The sequence below is a fragment of the Aethalodelphis obliquidens genome, unplaced genomic scaffold (genome assembly GCF_003676395.1).
Source record: "Aethalodelphis obliquidens isolate GAN/ISIS:26980383/991018 unplaced genomic scaffold, ASM367639v1 scaffold35, whole genome shotgun sequence".
In the NCBI taxonomy this organism is placed as follows: Eukaryota; Metazoa; Chordata; class Mammalia; order Artiodactyla; family Delphinidae; genus Aethalodelphis; species Aethalodelphis obliquidens.
In genome coordinates this window covers 8,770,541-8,792,892 of record NW_020837979.1, presented here as the reverse complement: position 1 = coordinate 8,792,892, position 22,352 = coordinate 8,770,541, and the positions used below count along the sequence as shown (strand labels likewise).

The 22,352-nt window shown below is 43.9% G+C and overlaps 1 protein-coding gene across 9 annotated transcripts in view; it reads right to left on the bottom strand.

Annotated features, from left to right (window-relative positions):
- LMAN2L (lectin, mannose binding 2 like) overlaps positions 1–22,352 on the bottom strand; it is a 39,536-nt gene that overhangs the window by 2,027 nt on the left and 15,157 nt on the right. The window contains exons 1-6 of one of the 9 annotated variants that reach the window (XM_027128933.1): positions 22,096–22,328; positions 20,766–20,884; positions 17,644–17,761; positions 16,750–16,832; positions 3,430–3,591; positions 3,064–3,178 (exon numbers count right to left, since the gene is read on the bottom strand). In XM_027128933.1, coding sequence (XP_026984734.1) covers positions 3,064–3,178; positions 3,430–3,591; positions 16,750–16,832; positions 17,644–17,761; positions 20,766–20,884; positions 22,096–22,282 — 784 coding nt within the window. In that variant the 5' untranslated portion in view covers positions 22,283–22,328. The other 8 variants (XM_027128932.1, XM_027128935.1, XM_027128937.1 and 5 more) reach the window with 8 other exon arrangements.

Sequence of the window (22,352 nt, the reverse complement as noted above, 5' to 3'; positions counted from 1 at the left end):
CTGAAACTTGTTTCTCATCTAAAAATAAGGACAAAGAACAGGGAATATTCTACATTATCCTGCATTTATACTTTTTATCAACAAGCATGCATTACCTATATAATTTTAAAATTTAGAGAGGGACTTCCCTGGTGGTCCAGTGGTAAAGAATCCGCCTTCCAATGCAGGGGACGCGAGTTCGATCCCTGGTCGGGGAACTACAATCCCGCATGCCTCGGGGCAACTAGCCCACGGCACCTCAAGTAGAGAGCCGGCGTGCTGCAAACTACAGAGCCCACGTGCTCTGGAGCTGCGGTGCCACAACTGCAGAGCTCACACGCCCTGGAGCCCGCGCACAACTAGAGAGAAAACCCGCACGCCACAACTAGAGAGAGAGAAGCCCGCGTGCCACAACGAAAGATCCTGCATGCTGCAATGAAGATCCCGCGAGCCACAACTAAGACCCGACGCAGCCATAAATAAATAAATAAATAAAATATATAAAAAAAGGAAAGTCAATGTTATAAAAATAAATAAATAAAAATAAAATAAAATTTAGAGACGATACAAGAACTAACCCCCAATCACACGTAAAACCTTCTAGTGAAAGGAGACACAGTAGCCCCACAGCTTCCCTTTAACATGGACAACACACACAAGCAAGACAGGAGAGGGCCTCACAGCAGCTGTTTAACGGGCCATGAGCAGGGCACAGCTATTGGCCTGGAACACACTTCCCTTCTGGACTGTGCCTAATTCTTTGCAGTAACTGTGACCCTGAATCTCACTATTAATTACCAGAGAAGGATGAAGAAGTTAGGGACTCAATTTTTTCTCTCCTTTTTTAAAGTAACGTTATAAATTCAGACAGTCAAACATACTTGACGCGTCTCAATACACTGAAGTTGTATCTCTTACTGAAGCTCAACCCAACCCAAGTTTATCCAGTGGGAGCCTACTGAAGTTGGCTCCCAAGTCCTTTTACACGAACCCAGAAGTTTTTGGTATCTTCCTTGCTTTTCTAGGAAGTTTTCAGCCTGTATTTCCTACCTTAGACCCGGCATTAGCCATTTCCCCAAGAAGCTCCTGTTCCCGTTAGTATTGGTATTTGTACTAAGAGACCACAAATATGGGTGCTAGGGGTGCTCACTGCTACTAGGTTGTTTTTTGCAGACCGGATTTCTTGCCATCTCTATTATTAGGATGGCATTTATAGCTGCTTGGACTCTCAGAATCTTTAGCAGACCCCCAGGTAAAAAAACTGGATTTACCTTCAATTAGAAAAAATGTTTTCTCTGCCAGGACTGAGATTAAACCATGGGACAGGATAAAGAACCACAGTGATGCTCCTCACAATGTAGGGGCATCAAAGGCTGGGACAGCTGTCATGTGTCCTTTCTCAGCAGTTTCCAATAATCCACAGCAAAACAAGTTAAGATGTTAACAAGAAAGACCTTAATAGAAAGACGCAATTTGTATTTAGGGGTATCCTACAGGTGGAGAACATGGATGTCCTAACCTAGGCATTATTGCCAAGAACTTAGAACAAAGGACTCCTTAGGATAAACAAAAAATTACTCTTTGGCCATTTCCAACAGTTGGGAACAACTTCCCACTGACAAGTACAACAGGAGGTTAACTGAGCAGGTCCCAGAAGCCTGCAAGCTCACAGGAAACTTGTGGACAGGGATACCTCTTTCAACTTGAGTCATATAACAAGATTCCATAGCAAAGATCTCCAGCCTGTGCCTCCCCTTACCTGTGCCAAGGTAAGATGTCCCACAGTTCTGGCCTACCTGCACAGTATTTAGAACTGGCTGCCAAAATTAATCTCTTATAAGTGACAGGAAGCAGATCAATGGTTGCCTGGAGGCAAGATAAGGGAGGAATCCTGCAAAGGGGCACAAGAGAACTTTTCCCTGATGGAAACATTCTGTATCTTGACTGGGATGGTGGTTATAATATGTAAATATTTGTCAAATCTCTTCACACTATATGCTTCTGTTATGTGGAAAGCATATCTCAATAAGGTTGATTTTTTAAAAAAAATTAGTTGCCAGGATTTACAAAATCAGATTTCATTAAAAAAATCCAGATTTCCAGCTTCTCTTGAAAAACTAGAAGACATGGCCTCATTGAGCCCACATTTTCTATTGGCAACAACGGCTGAAACTGAGTGGATGCTGCCCATTTCAGATGGGTATTTGCCTTTCTTTCTTGCCAGAAGAAAGTTCTACTTCATCCTAGCTTCACTCATAATACATTATATCAAAAGAACCAAAAGTTTAATTCTTTACCTCTTCTGAAAAGATGTTATGATTGATGCTAAAGCCAAGGGAGAGAATAAGCACATAAAAGAAGCTTCTAATCGGAAACAAGTAGGAAGAAAATCCAGAGGAGAGAGAACAGTAGAAAAGCCCGGTACTGCTAACGCCACATAAGTCAAGGAAGGCAGGGGTTTCAGAGCAATTGGTCAAACAAGCTGAAGAGAGGACCAACAGCAAGCACACAGAACAGCGAAGAAACAGAAGAGCTTTTGCAAAACTACTTGTGCTAATAGCATGGCAGAGACACAGGCCTGAGTGCAGCATTTACCATGGGGGTAAATCTACAGAGGTGGATGTCTTAGAAACGCAAGCATCTGCACACACAACACATTCAAAAGTCTGAGCACAAAGGAGAGTCTGGGGGTCGGAAGAGGGAGGGCAGAGTCAAGGAAAAGCTTTGTTAAGAGAAAGGGAACTAAGCACATTAGGTGAAAGGACAGGAACCTGGCTATAAAAAGAGGCACAAGAAATAGGAAAGCACAGAACTCAAAACACAGGCTGGAAGAGCTGGCTTGATGTAGAGGCAAACACTGCTTTCCATTAGCACCAAACATCTCCCGAAGACAACTGTGCTAGATAACCGCCGGCCTGGGCTTTTAAGGGATCTCAACACGAGAATGCAGGAAGATAAGCGCTCACAGGGCACTTGTTTGCCAGAGTTCTGCATGGCTGGCTCTCCCCTCTGAGAAGCCTCACCCAGGCTGCCTATTGAGATGTGATCTCAGTTAGGGCAAGTAAGGAACGCACATGGCAGTACCTGAGAGATCCCCAGTGATGGAGGAGGTGCCGAAGTAGTAGCCCCGGGGCAGACGGACACCGGGCACCTCTATGCAGTCCCTCCACTCATGCTTGCCATCGATGTCCATCATTATCTAGAATAAAAAGAAGAGATAGGGCTTCCCTGGTGGCGCAGTGGTTGAGAGTCCGCCTGCCGATGCAGGGGACACGGGTTCGTGCCCCGGTCCGCGAAGATCCCACATGCCACAGAGCGGCTAGGCCCGCAACAGTGAGAGGCCGACGTACCGCAAAAAAATAAAAATAAAAAAGTGATAAATCAGGGCCAGGCCATGGAAGTGGGAGCGAGACAGCCCATATCGCCAACAGGTCCAGAACAGGGACTCACCGTCAAATGCCTCTTGACATAGCGAATCACAAGGAAGGTGTCATAATGGAGATTGCGGACAATGGCCGTACAGCCCCCCAGCTCTGTAGGCCGCCCGTCCCGCTCGTGATCATAGCTGAGGGAGCCATTGTTCACCATGGCTGAGATGTAGGGGAAAACCCGCTGGGAAAGCAGGGAAGGAAAAGCAGAGAACGGTGAGGAAGTACTCTTAGGAACACCTGTGCAAACAGCATCAGGAATTCTGCACATAAAGCTGAGGTCCTCACAGCAGACCAGACAACCACTCTGTCGCATCACTAGCAGCCCCCAAGAATCCACACTGAGATGGTCACTCGAGGGACATGGCCCAGAGGTGACTGACCTCTCTACCTGCCTTCAGGAATCCTCCTTGCACCCATTTGGGGTGGATCTGGAATGGCCCCTCTGACACTCTGGAGTCTGACTGGAATCCTCCCAAAGATCGCCATTTGGCACTTATAGTCTACACAAGACTGTTGTTTTTCTTCGTGTGTGTGTGTGTGTGTGTGTAATGGTCATGTAAACTTCTTGAAGAGAAAAATCATTTATTATGCCTCTCTGCATGTGTCCACCTTAGCTCCATCCCTTCCCCCCCAGGGCAAGTATTTTGCACACAGAGGTATTCTGAAAATACCTGTTCAATCAGGGAAATCTTTCCATTCAGGATAGCACCTTTCAAATTCTAAAATTCTATAAGCATATGATGTTAAATGGGTCAGGACTCAGAAAGGGCAGTGCCAGAACCAGGCTGCAAGGTGGTGTTCTCCGGCCACAGATGACTATTCTTAGTCAAAAGACCACCCAGCCCATTTAAGCTTCACCACACATAACTTCTCCCACTAATACTCAGGGCAAGGTTCTCCCACTGAAAGTTTCCTCATATGCCACCCATTTTCCCACCTACTTCAGAGGTCCTCTCTCTCCAATAGACTCGTGGAGCAAATTCTTCCCTAGAAATAATGAGCTAACCATTCCAGAACAAGCCCAGTGCTAAGGCAGTGCAGAGAGGCAGGGGGATGAAAGGACAGGAAACATGAGACATGCCACTTCTTTGGTGAGTCCCTCATTGTCCTAAACAATCAACATGCAAGGTAAAGATGCAGTCAAAATCAGAGACTGGTGACTCCTGAGACAACAGCCACACGGATTCTAAACAGTAGCAAATGTTGGATGGACACATAGGGAGTACGGGATGGCCATGGTGGGTCAAGAACTGAGTACCTGGACTCCGGGAGAATATCGTCTCTTCTGGGCCTGAGAGGGTCCAGCAGGTTATTATAAAAACAAGAGAGGGCACAGAAGACAGGAGACCAAGTCAGAAAGAAACAGCCATGGAAGAGCTATGACCCAGCTGTGGTGGATGAGCAAACCAATCTAAATCCCCAAACAGAATTTTAGGGTCCATGGAAGGCACTTCGCAAGTCTTCATACCCCTCAAAACTACAGGCAAAACTATATGCACAGGTGTTTGTACATTTTCTAAGGAGAGGGTCTGCTGCTATCATCAGATTCTCAAAGGGGTCCACTAGGAAGACCCCTCTAACCCACGTGGGGTCCTGAAACTCTCCGAAACTTTATAAAACACACAGCATCACACTCTCCAAGCAGGCCTCACTTATGTCTCTGACAGTCCAAAAGTCAGGCCATGAGTTGGTCTGTACCCAGACTACAGTATTTCTTTAGCAAGGGGAGAGACAGGAGTGGTAAATGGGGCTAAATTCTTCCAAATTCAAGATGTCCTTTACTGCCCAGGATCTGAGGATATAGCTCTTTCCCAGAAGACAAAAATCCCATCACTTGAGAGGCTATCAAATTAACTCTAATCCAAAGGGATCATTTACCCTGTAATTGAGCCTTATGGACATATATTTCCAAACAGTTATTCTAACCGACAACATGTGGGCAAGAAAAAGCTCTGTGGGAACGCTGCAGCAGGACAGTCTTAGAAAAATCACAAGGTTCAAGCATGTTTAGCTTTGCTCCAGAAAACTGCTACAGTTCTAAGCTACTAGCAGTAACAGATACCTGCACAAGCTCAGCTCGGCCCTGCCCTACAGGAAGTGTGGGCAAAGGTGTAGAACCCAAAGCGTTCCTGCCCTCTAATCCTTAGTGAGCACCTGTTACGAGCCAGGCACAGTCCCAGATGCTGGGCGCTCAATGGCAAACAAGATAGGCAGACATCTGCTCTCATGGAGCTGACATTAGAGTGGAGGGGACAAACAATAAGTAAGTAAATAAAATCAATTGAGACTGATAAATGCTATGATGAAAATAAAATAGGTAACACAATAGAAACTGATGAGGAAACATCTCTCTGAGGAGACATCTGAGCTGAGACCCAAGTAGTTAGAGAGAATCCACCAAAAAATCTGAGGGCACAGGAAGCATGAGGTTAGCATATTCAAGGACCAGAAGATGACAGGGGTGTCTTCAACCCAGCTAGTGAAGAAGGGGCTGGTGTGAGCTGAGGAGGGAGCCAGCTCACACCAGCCCCTTACAGGCCACAGCAAGGGTCTGGGGTGAGCCTCAGAGTAGCGGCTCTTCTCTTGTGCCACTGGTGGCATATGTACAGGATTACAGAAAGGTATGAAATGAATCAGTGGATGATTAAACTACTGGAAAACTACTCTTCTACAACTATCATTCAGGACAAGGGAATCATGAGTATGTTATCAGCAGTTTACAGAGATGGGCTTCTGACAAGAAAGCCCGTAACTTCAGTGAACAATTAGGGAAAGAAGGGATTGAAAATGCCCTCGTGAGCTCTGATGATCCCAAGCCTTGCTTCATTTATCAACCCCAGCACCTGTGATCAGAAGTTGAAGTTGTAAAAAAAAAAAAAAAAAAAAAAGTTGAAGTTGTAACTTTCAAGGGTGTGCCTAGGACGGCGATCCTTAACCTAAGGGGGCCTTACCAAGGCTGGTGAAGCAGCCAATCAGCCAGTATCAGCCAGAGGCAAGCTGGGCCTCAGGATGACCTGGGGGAGCTTTTCAACTCCACATACATGTGGGTCCCGCAGTCAAAGAGCCTCACTCAGTAGGTCTAGAATGGGGCACGGGGCTATGTATTTTTGAAGAGGCACCACAGACGACTGGGATGTGCAGCCAAAGTTAAGAAATACTGCCCTACCCAGAGTCCCACAGCTTTGGAGCTGGAATCTGTCTACTTCAGCAACTCCTGACTCGGCCTTCCACCTTCCACCTCACATTAACGATGTCTTTAAATGCCATCTTAACTTCTATGCCCAGTCAGGAGTTCTTGAAGGGTTCCTTGGGTACCCACTCATTTGACACAGCAGCTCATTTTCTTTCCTTGGAAAGCAGCCTATATATAGCCAGAACCAAAGGCAGAAGAATCACCCTGACTCCGGCAAAGGTGGTAGTTTCATTCCTAATTTAAGAGTCATCAAAAATTAGGAACTCCTACCTATTGTCCAAATGGTTGATGTTGGAAAGGTGGGGAGATGTCTTCAACTTTTTGTATTACAAGGCGCTCCACACGGTATTGCACCTTCAGCACAACTTGATTGAAAAGAGACTCATGAACTTGTGGTTGTATGGATCCTATGCTAAAATTCCACAGGTGCAAAGCACACAGGCTGCGAACCACTAGGTGTAAAAAAGAGCACACTCGGCCCTCTGTAATCAGGGAGACCTGGGTTCTAAATGCAGTTACACCACTCACACCTGTGTAATCTCTCTGAGATTCTATTTCCTCACTGTAAGCAGGGAGAATAATACACAGCTCCCAGGGTTAATTACGAAGATGAAATATGTAAAGCATTTAGTACAGTGTCTGGTGTTCAGAAGGGAGTCAATAAATGTTCATTCAACCAATGACTAAATTAATGAATTTTTAGATATATTGTTCACAGGTGTTCATATATAAACACAAAGCCAAACATATGTCTTTTAGAGCAGTAATTCCCAGACCATTGACTGCCATGGACCACTAAAATCTCTAAACATGTTTTTGGGATTAATAGGTATGCCTTTTCTTGCTTTTTTTTTTTTTTGCCTACTAAATATATTAAAATATAATAATGAATGACAGGACAACCATCTGTAATAAACATCATTTTTAAAAAGAACATTCTAAACCAAAAAAGAAAGAACTATATAATTTTATAATAAATAATTAATAAAACATTTCACATTTATGAAAAGTCATTTCACTGTTCCTATTCTTAAACCAGTGAAACTCTGTAACCCACCAATACGAGTCTATGAACCAGCATCTAGGAGCCATTCTCTTAAAGCAGGTTTACCAACCTAAACCCCAGTGCAGTTGAGGAAGCTGGCCAAGTTTGCTCCCTGGAACCTAGATGTGAAAAAAAGGAGGGTGGGAGGGGAGAGGGAGAGCACAGAGCCACACCAGCTACTGCTAAGATGTCGGTAAAATGTCTCTGGGAATGTCACTTAGTGGTGTGAATACGAATGGCTAGCGTTTTTTGAGAGCTTACTCTGGGCCAGCCACTGTACTCAGTAATGTATACATATGCGTTCATTTAATTCTCACAACCCTAAGAGGTAGTACTGGTATCTGCATTTCACAGTTAAGAAAACTTGTTTAAGATAACGGAGGTATTAATTAGTGAAACAAGCATTTGAAACCAGGTAGTCTGGCCTCAGAGCCCTGGCTCAATCACTATGACACACTGCTCTCAAGATCAATCAGTATGGAACAATGGTTGGTATATACTTAGATACAACCAAAACCAGCAAACAAACAAACAAAAAACCTAGGTCTCTAATATACCCTGAAACACAAAGAAATACTGGAAAATGGCTCCAAATTAAAGGAAAGGAGAGATATGACAACTGAATGCAACACAGGATCTGGGGTTTTATTTTGCTATAAAAGACACAGTGGGGACAACTGGTGAAATCGAATAAGGTCAATAGATTAGATAATAATTCGTTACCAGTGTTAAGTTCCTGATTTTTATCACTGTGTTTAGGGAAGACAAGTGAAGAATTTAGGATTAAGTAAACATGATGAAGGCAATTTACTCTTAAGTAGTTCAGAAAAAATATACACATATGCATGAGGTCAGACACACACACGCACACACACACACACGCACACATGAGCACAGGCACAGACAAACATACACATATACACGTAAAAGAAAAGGACAAAGCCAATGTACTAAAACATTAACATTTTGGGAAATCTGGGTGAAGAGCATTCTGGAATTCTTTGTTGCATTACTGTAAGTTATCTGTAAGTCTGAAATTATATCAAAATTAAAAAATTTTAATGATTAATCTGAATCTAGTATTTACCATACTTTCAATTTTTCTATGTCTAAAAAATTTCAAAATTAAAAAAAGGTTTAAAAAAAACAGTATGTTAAATATGATGCAATGTTTTCATTTTTAGAAAGGTGTGTATAGTTCTGTTTTTTAGTCTTTTCTGATTTTTATGTAATGAGCTTTTACATAAAAATAAGAATTAACAAAACAAATGCCTCTTCTACAGCACCTCCATGTGACCGTCCCCTTGGCTCACCAAAAGAACACACTCACTGCCACTTCCCAGACAGATACTTTTCAGACTTTCAAAACTTTCTAAGTCGCTGGTCCTACAGTACTCTTCATCCAACTAACCCTCTGTGCAGGAACCTGGATAGAGGTGACTGGCTAACTGAGCAATACCCATCCTACTTAGAATGGGTAACATCAGTGAGATTAAGCAGCATGAGAAGGCCCCTGCTCCATAAGCCCCCAAACTCCTACTAAACTAGACTAGCTGTGACTCTGTCTCCAAGTCTCAAAGCTCCTCAACTGGGGGATACGGAATAGTGCAGCCTCCAGGCCAGCTGACTGCCTGGAAGAGCTTCACATACTTGAACATTAATCATCATGAACTCTTAAACTCACAGAACGATTTTAGTCCCATTTATCTTAGTTGTGATCCCCAACTAGAACAAACGCAAACCAAGTAATGTGGGGACTTCAATAGAGTACTGTAAAATCAGGAAACCTTAAACTCCAGGTATGCCCCAAACACTGAAGTTCATAACCCACCTACTCAGACTACAAGGGCCAAGATGCAGAACACAGCCTAAGAGGCAACACCTTAATCTCACTGCTAACCACCATTACGGTAGTATGTGAATACTTCTTGTTAACTCTATGGAATAGGAGATCTTGTCTATAGTTCTACTGTGGGGAACCCATGAATCTCCTGACATTGTATATAAAATCCTATTGTATTCAAATCTACCAGAAAGCCGTACATTTCTACTTCCCCTGAAATCTAGTTCTCACCAATGAAGCTCAGCCTCACTGCCTAATCACATCTGAGAGCTTGCTGGACCTAGTTTCCAAAGGAGTGTCTCTTAGAAAACACTGCTTCACCAAGGACTGACGAAAAAAAAACAACCCTAAGTCACATCCAAGTAGTATAACAAGAGAATTTAAGAAGTTATGGAGTTCCTTTAATACTGTAAAAATTCTGTCCACCAACAATAGAGACCAAAAGGGATTAGTGTCCTCATCAACATAAAGATTTGAGGGAATGTGCTTTTCAATTGGAACGGCGTATTATTGTTAATTTTCTTTCAGTTTCAAAAGAGGAAAAACAATCATCACATTAAAAAAATACGGGAAGCCCCTCAAACTAGACTTCCAAGCTGGCCTGATCCGAGAAGAGCAGTGAGCTGCTCGCACCACTTTCCAACCAGCTGTTTCTGCCTCCAGGGGTGAGGTCTGAAGGTCTCACTGGGATGAATGAGGGCCAAGGCTGCAAAGGGCTGCACTTCTGGGCTCTCATTCCAGGAAGGCCTCTTGCCACCATACTCTGATTTCAACTGAGAGAAGACATTCCTACTCCAAGACTGCTACTGAGTTCTCTGCAATTTTTCACCAACGTCTGGGTTCTCCTGAGAAATGGATGACCATGAGCTGATGACTTCCTGGTGCCAAGAAAAGATGATCAGGTTGTGTTTTAATCAACACTGTAAAAAGGTACCAATGCCAAGATGTAACTCACATACCACACAATTCACCTATTTAAAATCTATAATTCGGGGGCTTCCCTGGTGGTGCAGTGGTTGAGAATCTGCCTGCTAATGCAGGGGACACAGGTTCGAGCCCTGGTCTGGGAGGATCCCACATGCCGCGGAGCAGCTGGGCCCGTGAGCCACAACTACTGAGCCTGCACGTCTGGAGCCTGTGCTCCGCAATGAGAGGCCGCGATAGTGAGAGGCCTGCACACCGCGATGAAGAGTGGCCCCTGTTTGCTGCAACTAGAGAAAGCCCTTGCACAGAAACGAAGACCCAACACAGCCAAAAATAAATAAATAAATAGATTAATTAAAAGAAAAAAATCTGTAATTCAATGGGTTTTAGTATGTTCACAGGTAAGATTATGATAACTGCAATGAACTGTAGAACACTTTCATCACCCCCAAAAGAAACCCTGTGCACTCTCCCCACCCCAGCCCCCAACCCTGGCAACCACTCATCTACTTTGGCACCTGGCAACCACTCATCTACTTTGTCTCTATAGATTTGTCTATTCTGAACGTTTTTTTATATATGGGATTATACAATATGTGGTCTTTTGTGACTTGCTTCTTTTGCTTAGCATCTTTCCAAAGGTCATCCACATTGAAGCATGTATCAATGCTTCATTTTCTTTTAATGCTGAATGATATCCCATTGTATAGATATAGTTTGTTTATCCATTCATCAGCTGATGGACATTTGAGTTGGATCCATTTTTGGCTATTATGAATAATGCTGCTATGAACATTCATGTAACTTTTTGTGTAGATATGTTTTTATTTCTCTTGGGTGTATATACCTAGGAGTGGAACTGCTGGATCATATAAACTCTACATTTAACCATTTGAAGAACTATGGAATAGTTTTCCAAAACAACTGTACCATTTTCCATCCCCACCAGCAGTGTATGAAGGTTCCAATTACTCCACATTTTTACCAAACTTGTTATCATCTGTTTTTTTTATTTTAGCCAGACAAGTGGATATAAAGTTGGCATCTCATTGTGGTCTTTTTTTTCGCACTGTGGTTTTGATTTGTATGCCCCTAATAGCTAATGACGTTGAGCCTCTTTTCATGTGTTCGTTGGCCATTTATATCTCTTCTTTGGGAAGTATCTATTCAGATCCTTTGGCCATTTTTCACTTGGGCCATCTTTTTAATTACTGAGTTGTACCTAGAATATATAAGGAACTGTTACAAGTCCCTTATCGGATATACAATTCACATTTATTTTCTCCTATTCCATGGGTTGTCTTTTCACTTTCTTGATAGTGTCCTTCAAAGTATAAAACTTTTTAATTTTGGTGATTCACGTTTAGTTTTTGATCCACTTTGGGTTAACATTTGTGTATGGTGTGAGGTAGGGAAACACTTCATTATGCTGCCAATGGATATCCAGTTGTCTCAGCACCATCTGGTGAAGAGATGATTCTTTCCTTATTGAATTGACTTGGCACCTTTATCAAAAATCACTTGTTCATAATTGTGAGGATTTATGTGTGGATTTTCAATTCTATTCCATTGACCTATATGTCTACCCTTATGCCAGTACCACACTGTCTTTATTACTGTAGCTTTATAGTAAGTTTTAATTACAGGAAGTGTGAGTCCTGGAACTTTGCTCCTCTTTAATCAAGAGGAGGCTATTCTGGTTCTCTTGAATTTCAATACTGATTGTAGAATCAGCTTGTCAATTTCTGCAAAGAAGCCAGCTAGGCATTTGAAAGATAGGGGTTCCCTCAAATCTGCAGATCAATGTGGGGAGTGTATCACCATCTTAATGATACAAAATTTTCCAATCCATGACATGGGATGTCTTTCCATTGACTTAGCTCTTTTTCAGTTTCTTTCAATAATACTTTATAGTTTTCAGAGTATAAGTTTTTCAGTTAAATTTATTTCTAAGTACTTTATTTTTTTTGACGATAGTTAATGGAATTGTTTTCTTACTTTCATTTTCTGATTGTTCAATGCAAGAATATAACACACAATAGATTTTCGTATGTTGATCTTATATCCTGTAACCTTGCTGAATTCATTAGTTCTAATAGCTTTTTGTGAATTCATTAGGATTTTCTATAGATAAGATCACATCATCTACAAAGAGAAATCGTTACTTCTTCCTTCACAATCTGGACTAGCTGCCCTGACTAGAACCTCCCGTACAATGTTGAACAGAAGAGGCAAGAGCAGACAGTCTTGCCTTATTCCTGATCTTAGGGGGAAAGGATTCAGTCTTTCACAATTAAGTATGATGTCAGCCGTAGGGTTTTCATAAATGCTCTTTATCAGGTTAAGCTCCCTTCTATTACTAATTTGTTGAGTATTTTTATTATCATAAAAAGGTATTTAATTTTGTCAAATACTTTTTTCTACATCTATATGATTATATGGTTTCTGTCCTTTATTCTATTAATATGGTCTATCATATTAATGCTCAGATATTAAACCAATTGTGAATTCCTAGAATATAGTGTATTTATACATGGTGTATACCCCTTTTTATATGTTGCTAGATTTGGTTTACTAGTATTTTGTTGATGACTTTTACATCTATACTCACAAGAGATATTGGTCTGTACTTTCCATTTCTTGTGATGTCTTTATCCGGCTTTGGTATCAGGATAATACTGGCCTCAAAGAATGAATTGGTTAGCATCCGCTCCTTTGACGTTTCATATGGGTTTGAGAATTGGTATTAATTCTACCTTATGTTTGGTAGAATTTACCAGTGAGGCCATCTGGGCCTGAGCTTTTCGTTGTGAGTCACTTTTTAATTACCAATTCAATCTATCCAAATTTTCTATTTCTTCAACTATCATTTTAACAGCCATTTATGGTCTGACAATCTCACTGTGGCACAGGTGGTACCCTGTTCTTCAAATACTAAAGCTCTTGACTTACCTAAACAACAATTCTTATATTGCTCATGGGGGAACTGAGGTTATGTGATTTTGAACAACGTGTCCAGATTTCAGGGAGCCAAGGCTAAACACAACTTAAATCCTAAACTCCCTCACCCCCTTCTCAGATGCATTAATGTTGCCAGTATTTTCCCAATATTTCCTCATAAACAAATGTGGTAGACAGTGAACTGAGAAACGATGTCAAGGGCACTCTGGTGACAAGGAAACAAGAAACCAGAGAGACAATTTTGCCACTGCCTTGAGTGACCTGCTGAATTGTTCCACAGCCCCTCCTGCCTGCTCCTTGTCCTCCTCGTCCAGCACATCTTCAACACACGACGTTTCCAAATTTTCAAAAGGTACTATATTTGTCACCCTCTCCTTATGAGCTCAAAATAGTAGAGCAAAATAAAGAGATTGCAGTCTCTGGAGTCAAACCCACTACCTGGGTGTCACTGACGAGTTTTTTTTAACCTTTCTGTACTTCAGCTTCTTACCCATAATGTAGGGATAATAATAATATCTACCCCAAGGGGTTGTTAGGATAAATAGGTAAGACATGTAAAAGCACTCAAAACGATGCCTGGCGCCTTCAAGTATGATGTCAAAGAAAACCATGCCGCTAACAAAACACATTTGACTTCACCCTCTAAGACAGTACCAGGTCATTGGGATGTAGAGAGGAGTACACCTTCCCCACTCTCTGCACTGAGCATAAGCTCTGAGAACTGAAATTGCAGAGGAGATCACTCTGAGAATGAATATCTCCGTTCTAAAGGAAATCATCCTGGCATAAGGAAAAAACGGATGGGAGGTGGCAGAGCACCATAATTACAAGTGCAGCCTGTGGAATCAGGTGGACCAGTGTTCAAAATCTGGCTCCACCTTATACTGGCTGTCACCTTAGACAAGACACTTCTCCAGTCTTCTGTTTATGCATTGGTAAAATGGGAAAAATAATACTGACTATAAGGAGATTTGATGAGAATCAAAATAATAACTGCAAAGTACCTGGCACATAACAGCCACTGAAAAACAGAAACTGCTTTTATTCGTTTTTTTAATTTAGTTTTAATAAATTTGTTTAATAAATAATAAGGAAACAATGACCTGACGTTGATCCAGGGGTTCTTCAACCTGGTTATGTATGGGACTCTCACCTGGAGATCTTTGAAAAAGTAAGGTTGCCCAGATTGCACCTGGGCAATCAGGACAGCATCAGGCTCTCTGACCTCGGGGCCTGGACATCAATCATTTTAAATGCTCTCCAGGTAATTCCAAGTGCAGCTGGGAGTAAGGCAGAAAAGAAGTCCCGATTTTTACCATCTGAAACTAATTTTTTTTGATTAACATCTACTCTCCTTACAAAATAAGGCCCATCAGATCTGCCCTCTCAACCAGAATTACTTCTATCTGATGGAGAAATGGAAGCTAAAAGAGTTTGAACGATTTATTTCTGGGAGAAACAGGGAGCCACGTTTAAAACTCTAGTCAAGGGCTTCCCCGGTGGCGCAGTGGTTGGGAGTCCGCCTGCCGATGCAGGGGACGCGGGTTCGTGCCCCGGTCCGGGAGGATCCCACGTGCCACAGAGCGGCTGGGCCCGTGAGCCATGGCTGCTGAGCCTGCACATCCGGAGCCTGTGCTCCGCAATGGGAGAGGCCACAGCAGTGAGAGGCCCACGCACCGCAAAAAAAAAAAAAAAAAAAAACTCTAGTCAAGCCCTGAAGCCCACACCTCTTATTCAGATGTATTTCTAACTACCACTACTATTTCTTCAGCGGGACTGCAAACCTTCTCATGACATTCCCCTCATTAAAATCCTTTAATGCACTTACCCCCTTAAATACTTAGAAACCCAGACTCCCCAAGAGACACACCACCCTTCAGAACCTGCCCCACAATGTGCACGGTGAGGACGAGTCACCTACATTCAGGTTGCTCTGCTGCAGGTCTAAACAGCCAAGTCACCAACTCCCCAAGGAGATGCTGCTCAATCTCACGGGCCAGTTAACTTGCTCAAGAGGGAAGAGTGTTAGCAGCAAAGAATGCAATGTGAATGGCAGCCCTGGAACATGGCGAGACCGAGGGCCCTGTTTTTCTTTCTACCCTCATCTCTCCCTGACCCCCCTTTTCCCCCTCACATCCACTTTCCCTTCTCTAACTTTATCACCTTAACACATGGCTTTTCCCTCTGCACTGGTTCCTAAGTCTGCAGATTTCAACATCAATGTCACTTCCTGGAAGAAGTCTTTCCCAACCACTGTCCCCACCACCACCGTCCCACCCCAGGTTAGATGCTCCTGCTGGGTCTTCCTATAGCCCCCCCTTGGAGCACCCCCACTACTACATCAGCACCCCTGCTACTAAGTGCAAGGACTGTGCTGGTCTCGCTAATTCCCAGGGCCTGGCACCTTGAAAGTGCTTGAGGTCTGATGGACGGAAGAAGAGCCCAGAAGCAACGTGGAGAAGCAAGTCTATAACTGACCCACAACAAAGGTTCCTCTCCTAACTCAGGTCTCACTTTCCACTTCCTCTAAGCAGAACTCTGTGGGGAATGTGAAAAACTGTTGAATCTGGGTGTTGTATATACAATGATCTGTTCATCCAATTTTTTTATAAGTTTGAAATTTTTCATAAGGAACTTTTGGGGAAAAAAGTACAGTAAGTTCTGCCTCCATTCCTAATCCTGCCCTCCTTTCTAAATATTATTTAGCAACAGGATACCCAGCAACAACGTGTCCTAATCATCTTCCCACCATTTGCTCTTAGGGCCGTTAGGCAGAGAGCGAGCGCAGACCTGTTGCTAGTGTAAGACAGTACTTAAGAACACTCAGGGTCAGCTAACAACAAGAAGCTTCTGCCAACAGCCAGATACTGGATTTCAACAAAATGCTGAGATTTCACCAATTTCTTTCTACAGCCTTTCCTAGAGGAGAGGAGACTTGCTGTGCAGTCCTCTGAGAAGAGGAAGAAGAAGAGGATGCTGGCAAGGGGGAGCAGCTGCAGGAGAGAGCTCAGCAGTGATACAGTACGTCAGGGGAGTGGGGGTACATAAATTCAGCTTGCTCTGTGCTGGCCTAGGCGCACCAACCAGCCACGCATGCTCAAGCCTAGGGGCTCCCAACGTGCACAAGAGAGCACACTGTTGACACTAAAGAAAAAGCCCCATTCGCGAGAGCCATTCCCAAGACTGTGCACCATAAACAGCTCTATCCAGAAAACACCCTGACAGAGACAGTAACTCTTGAAGTTCAGCAGGTGAAGAAAATAGAACCGAACCCCTCACTTTCTTTCCCCTCTGTTTCCTCTTGAACAACATTCCTAAGGCAAAGGGCTGTGACGTCAGGGCAGCTGACCTAAGCTCTGACACTTGCCATTACCTCTTGCTGCTTCTCCTCATTGGGATACGTGTCTACAAATACTCCCAGCCCCACAAATTTGTCCATGTTTCCAAACACAGGCCCTAGAGAGAGAGAACAGATGATGAACAGTGAAATAAAGCCAAGAGTTGATAAAGGAATAATACATCACTATGATAGAGGAAAAAATGAAATTCAAAAGACTCCCCAGCCTCTCCTTAAGATGAGGAAACAGCTGTAAAAGCACCCAGTGAAGGGCACAGCCTGTAACAAGCACCCAGTAAGCACCTGCAGTTGTCTGTCATTAAAGGCGGGGAAAGAGAGAAGGCCAGCACCACCCTGTTTAGCACCCCAGTTGCTCCCTGATCCAAACTGGTTGCTAAGGCGCCCCTAAAGAATTCTGCTTCACAAACACTTGGTGACGACTACACCCCTGAGAGAACTGAATTCCCAAGTTTCCACTTCTTGTTGCAGAAGAGATCAGGTCAAATCAGGCTGAGTTTTGCCACAACTTGGAGCAATGGCTCCCACACAACAAGGAAAAATAGATAACTCTTCTCCTTTCTCCTGACTCAGGAGTTCTGAGATCGGTCACTACGCATGCCCAGAAGAAACCAGCATGCCCAATGTCAGTGTTCGGGACAGGCAGTGCTTTCCTCCGGCTAACGGGCCGGGAGGTTTCAAAGGGAAAGTGGAAGTTACCAATTAGCAAGAAATCACCCGGGATGAGTCAAGTTCAGCTGCTTTTAGGACTCAGACCCCATTCTAGAGACTAGACAGGCCAGTCTTTATCTACAGACATCAAGGGAGAGGGAAAACCGCTGGCACTGTGGAGACGCGCCCTTCTCAAAAAGAGGGCACACAAAAAAGCAGGCCTGTCACACACCCCACAAGAGCAACCCAGGGTCCCAGTACCTGGCTGCATCCGATCCTTCGTGTACCAGATCGCCAAGCCGTCCCCGTGCAGGTTCTTCTTCCCTTGTCCGTGGATTTTGAAGTGCACCTGCAACTCCCAGTCTCTCAGGAAACATGGCTAAAGTGAAAAAGACCCTAGCATCAGTGAGGAACATGAAACACGAAGCCCTTAGGCCCTCATCCACAGTCTACAGACTCGGAAAACACAAACGCAGGTGACATGAGGCTAAGGGATAAAACCGCGATCTAAGACTTGCTAAGTGTTCGTGTGGTAAAATTAAACAGATTGAGCCATTCAACTGTATATGATATTTAATATGAAAAGTGAATAAACCTCCCCATTATCTTCACCATCTCCCAACAGAAACAGGATAGCACTCCACAGTTGGAAAAGACAAGAGAACTTTGTGTTAGAGCACCGTGATCCTACATCCACCCAGCAAAGGATCTCAGCCTACAGAGCAGAGGTGGCTGATTAATTAACACTCATCTGCAACTTAAGATCACCCCTCTGACAGAAAGACTCTAAAAAGCTTGGATTTCAAGAAGGGTCAAAGCCCCATTCATTACAAAAGAAAAAGATAAGCTAAGTCATTCTGCAAAGGTCTCCAGGAATAATTAGCAGATGCTATAAACAACTCTAATTGGCTAGACTTGGCCCTATGCCAAGCTGAGGGGCACCCCAGAGTTCCCTTGAGAAGGGGTAAGCTATGCCCCCACCAACCTCAGGCCCACGGCCAAGGAGCACAAATGCACCAAAGGAGAACACCACCATCCCCAGCACAGGGACAGCCTCTGGTGGAAAAACATTTAAGGAGGTGGTTACCAAACAGACTCTTGTTTTTCTTCTTTTGAATTGTGTATCAAAACCTTGGAAAAATGGAGAAGGAGGTAAGTGGATGGTTAAGTGTTCTAAATAGCTGAACACTTTCAACCACTTTCAACCAACTTTCAAACCAGAGTGGGCATTTGATTTACAGAGGCTCCTGGTTAAAGTTCACCGTGAAGAAAGAAGGGAAGGAAGAGCGATAGACCAGTGGGGTTCAGCCAAAGGCCCTCCAAACAGATTGTTCTGGGGAATTCCCTGGCGGTCCAGTGGTTAGGACTCTGCACTTTTGCCGCTGAGGGCCCGGGTTCAATCCCTGGTCAGGGAACTAAGATCCCACAAGCCTCGTGGCCAAAAAAAAAAAAAAAAAAAGATTGTTCTGGCTCTTGAGCAACATATTGCTAGATTATTTTCAGTTTTCATTTTTAATTTCTGGGAAATCTTCCAAAAGTGTTAGTATTAGGAGCACACAGTCAAAAATAAAAGGGGTATGGATATTCCTGAGTTCACCAAACAACCCTGAAATCTCCAATAGCTTTCCCTCCTCTGATGAGCCCAATCCCTGTGTTGTCATTCGGGGTTCTCATCTTTCTGCTTTTTCATTTAGATTTCATAGCAAGAGTGAAATTCAGTGGCAGGAAGCTGCCCCATAGCCAGTGGGTAGGTATGATGCCCCTGGGAAGAGGGCAGGGCCAGAGAAGTTCACACTGAGCCCAGAGGTGTCTGCCATTCATCCTTGGCCTTGTGTAGCGCAATGCTATGCAGTTTTGCTCAGGGCTATGTCTAACAGTGGGTCTCAAACTTTGCTGCATATTAGACTCACCTAGGGAGCTTTTAAAAATCCCAGTGTCTAAGCTGCACCCCATTCCAATTATTTCAGAATCTCTGGGGATGGGACCCAGCCACCAACTCCAATGGACAGCCAAATTTGAGAACTGCTCAAACAAATCCATCCTATTCAAATAACTCAGAAACAATGCCAAAGCTCATTCTGAGAGTCAAATAACAAAAAATACAGGTATCAGAGAATCTGAAAAAGAGCAAGATAACTAGATCCTACACTAGAATCACTGCTACATAAAAGGGTTACGTAGAGACAGCTAGCAAGGCAGCAGCAAAGTCTTGGACACAATCATTTATAATCCATAGATCTGTATCAGTGAACCTTGTAACAGAGGTGTAACAAACAACAGCACATTTCTATAACCATTTTAACTTTCCAAAGCTTTTTCATGTCTATTGCCTTATTTTATTCTCACAATAATCCTGGTGGGCAAGTAGAACAGATATTATGAAGCTCATTTAACAGTTGGAGAAACTGCAAACTGAGAGAGGATAAATACTGGCCAGGGCTCAGTGGGTCTGTGATACAGCTAGATTGAGAACCCAAGTCTTTCAACTGCCAGCCCTTCACCTCTTCTACCAGAACACACTGCCCTGCATTCTGTCCAAGACTGAGTTCAGCACTGCAATCTGGGATAAGGGGCCAGCTTGTGCAAACAGCTCCACGTAGAAACTTCTCATCCCACTGCTCCTTTAGAATTCTCTGCCACACAGGGGAGAGTAAATCATTTCCTTTTCTGAGATTCACTTGTCTACAACTAACGATAAAAACCATGTACAAGTAAGTTCTTAGCTTCTACGAACCCATGAGAAAGTGTTAAAGGATGCCAAGGTCATTCCTAAAAGTGGTCATAAAAGATTGAGAAAGAGCCCTGGAAACCGAAAAGAAAGCATCATCTTACACTTGTACCAAATCACAGTGCAGCCACACCAGGAATACTGCATTCACTTCTCGCGCCATACCTCAAGGAAGACAATGTAGCTAGAAAAGGCCCAGAGAAGGACAAATAAAATGACCAAGGGCTCAAAGTGGCTTTTACACGCAAATAAAATTTAAAATTCGACTCAAAGGGAAATAACAAGGGGGGGGGGTGTTACTGGGATGAAGCTTGAGATAAATTTAAAAGAGCAGTCTTCTATTTCATAAAGCAAAGTAATTAAACATGAGTTAACCTGCAAAATAACACTCAGGTCAATCAGGAATTAAAGACTGCTATTTTTCTATTTTCAGAAAATAGAATCAAAATTGATTATCTGCTATACTTAGGGCAACAGAGCATCTCCCTAAATATCTGATTTCATTATGAAGGTCATGATAATCTCTGAAATGAAAATCCTTGATATCCACAGAAGACAGAATACTGGGATAGACAGTGAAATTAAGTCAGTATGCCACTGGTGAACTTTTTAGTACTTTCTGGGTCAGCCACACAGGAGGGAGAAAGATTCTTACCACCCGGTTCCACAGGGCACCCTGTTTACTTTGCATATCTGGGGTAAGGCGGATATACTGGGTCATCACCATGGCATTGCCCATCAGATTCCACAGGGAGGAACTGCTTGTGCCTACACCTACGGAGAGGAAGTAGATCAGTTCATTCTCTTCAACACCAACCCGTTCGGAAAGCCACCATGGACCCTCCGAAAGCTGGAGTCATCACCGTTTTTTCCTTTCATGTCACTCGATCTCCCACCTTCTGTCACTCATAACATTTCAACTCTTTACCATCTTTACAGTTTCCTTTCACAAAGACCTTCTCAGGTGAAGACCCCAGAGCACATCAGAGCTGTCACTTTATCCATGCCACAGTAGCCACAGCTCAGATCCATTCTTCCCCATTTTGTATGTGAGTAAATGCTTAGCACCATGAAATAAAAAGTTCCCCCAGTTATACCAAAAGAGCTTGACCCTTTGGGGCTCTGGGGCTTAATCACATTCTTTCTTTGAACAACCCAAGAGTGAAGCTACTTTTCTCCTTACTTCAGACTATCAGCCCCTTGAGAGTGAGAACTTTGTGTCTGTGTAACCCACAGTATTAGCAACGAGAAGGCACTGGAGGCATCTGCTAAGTAAATAATCACCCTTAGCAGCAGTGTATACACTCTTGCACTCTGTGTTTTTGTTTGTTTGCTGTCCCCCTATCTTCCAGTGGGGAACAGACTTGTGTTGATTAAGCCATCTACACTGATTTGGTCTTCTTTGTAGCTAACCGTGTAAATTTTCTGGTTGATAAGCTGTGCCTAGCGGTCTACGAACACTAAACAGAGCAAAGCTAACCAGCCTCTTTCATCAGTAGGGCTCCTGGACTGGAGAAGAACACGTGTCTTAACTGACAACAGAATTTTATCTTCTCAGTCCGGCCAAGTTCTACCCTACGTCTGCCGCCTGCTTTATTTCTAGCACATCCACAGCTCCATCCGGAGCCTGGCTCATTGCTAGTGGTCCTCAATCACTCCCATCGGTCGCAGTGCTCTCCCCTTCCCACATTCCTCCTGTTCAACTCTAAGCTCCCCTTCCTCCAGGCCCGGCGCTAGCGGCATCCGAGAGTGCGGCTTCGACCTGCTGGAAACTCCCAGAGCTAACTCCGGGGTCGGGGTGAGGGTAAACGGGCCCCTGCCCTTCTTACCCGTGGCTCCCAAACACAACGAGAGCCCCCGGTGCCCCCACCCACAGCCGGCAGCATCGTCGGGGCCATGAAGCCTTTCACTGCCCCCGCCTCTACGGACAAGCTCAGGTCCGGAAGCTCTCCCCAAGCACGACCACCTCGCCCCCGGCGCCTCACCCTGGTAGGGCTTCGACAGCGAGTGCTCCCGTTTCAAGTACTCGAACGTTTGACCCGCCCTGACTTGCCGTGGCCCCTGCCCAGACCCCAACAAAAGAAGAAGGAGCAACATCCTGGACCCATCCCGAGCCGACAAACGCCGCCGCCACAGCTGCCACCACCCAGAGGCTTCCAGGGCCGCCGCCATCTTTCCCACTGCCTTCCCTTCATCGAAAGCCCGCCCCGTCGTCCAAGCCATTGGCCCATGGTACCACCTT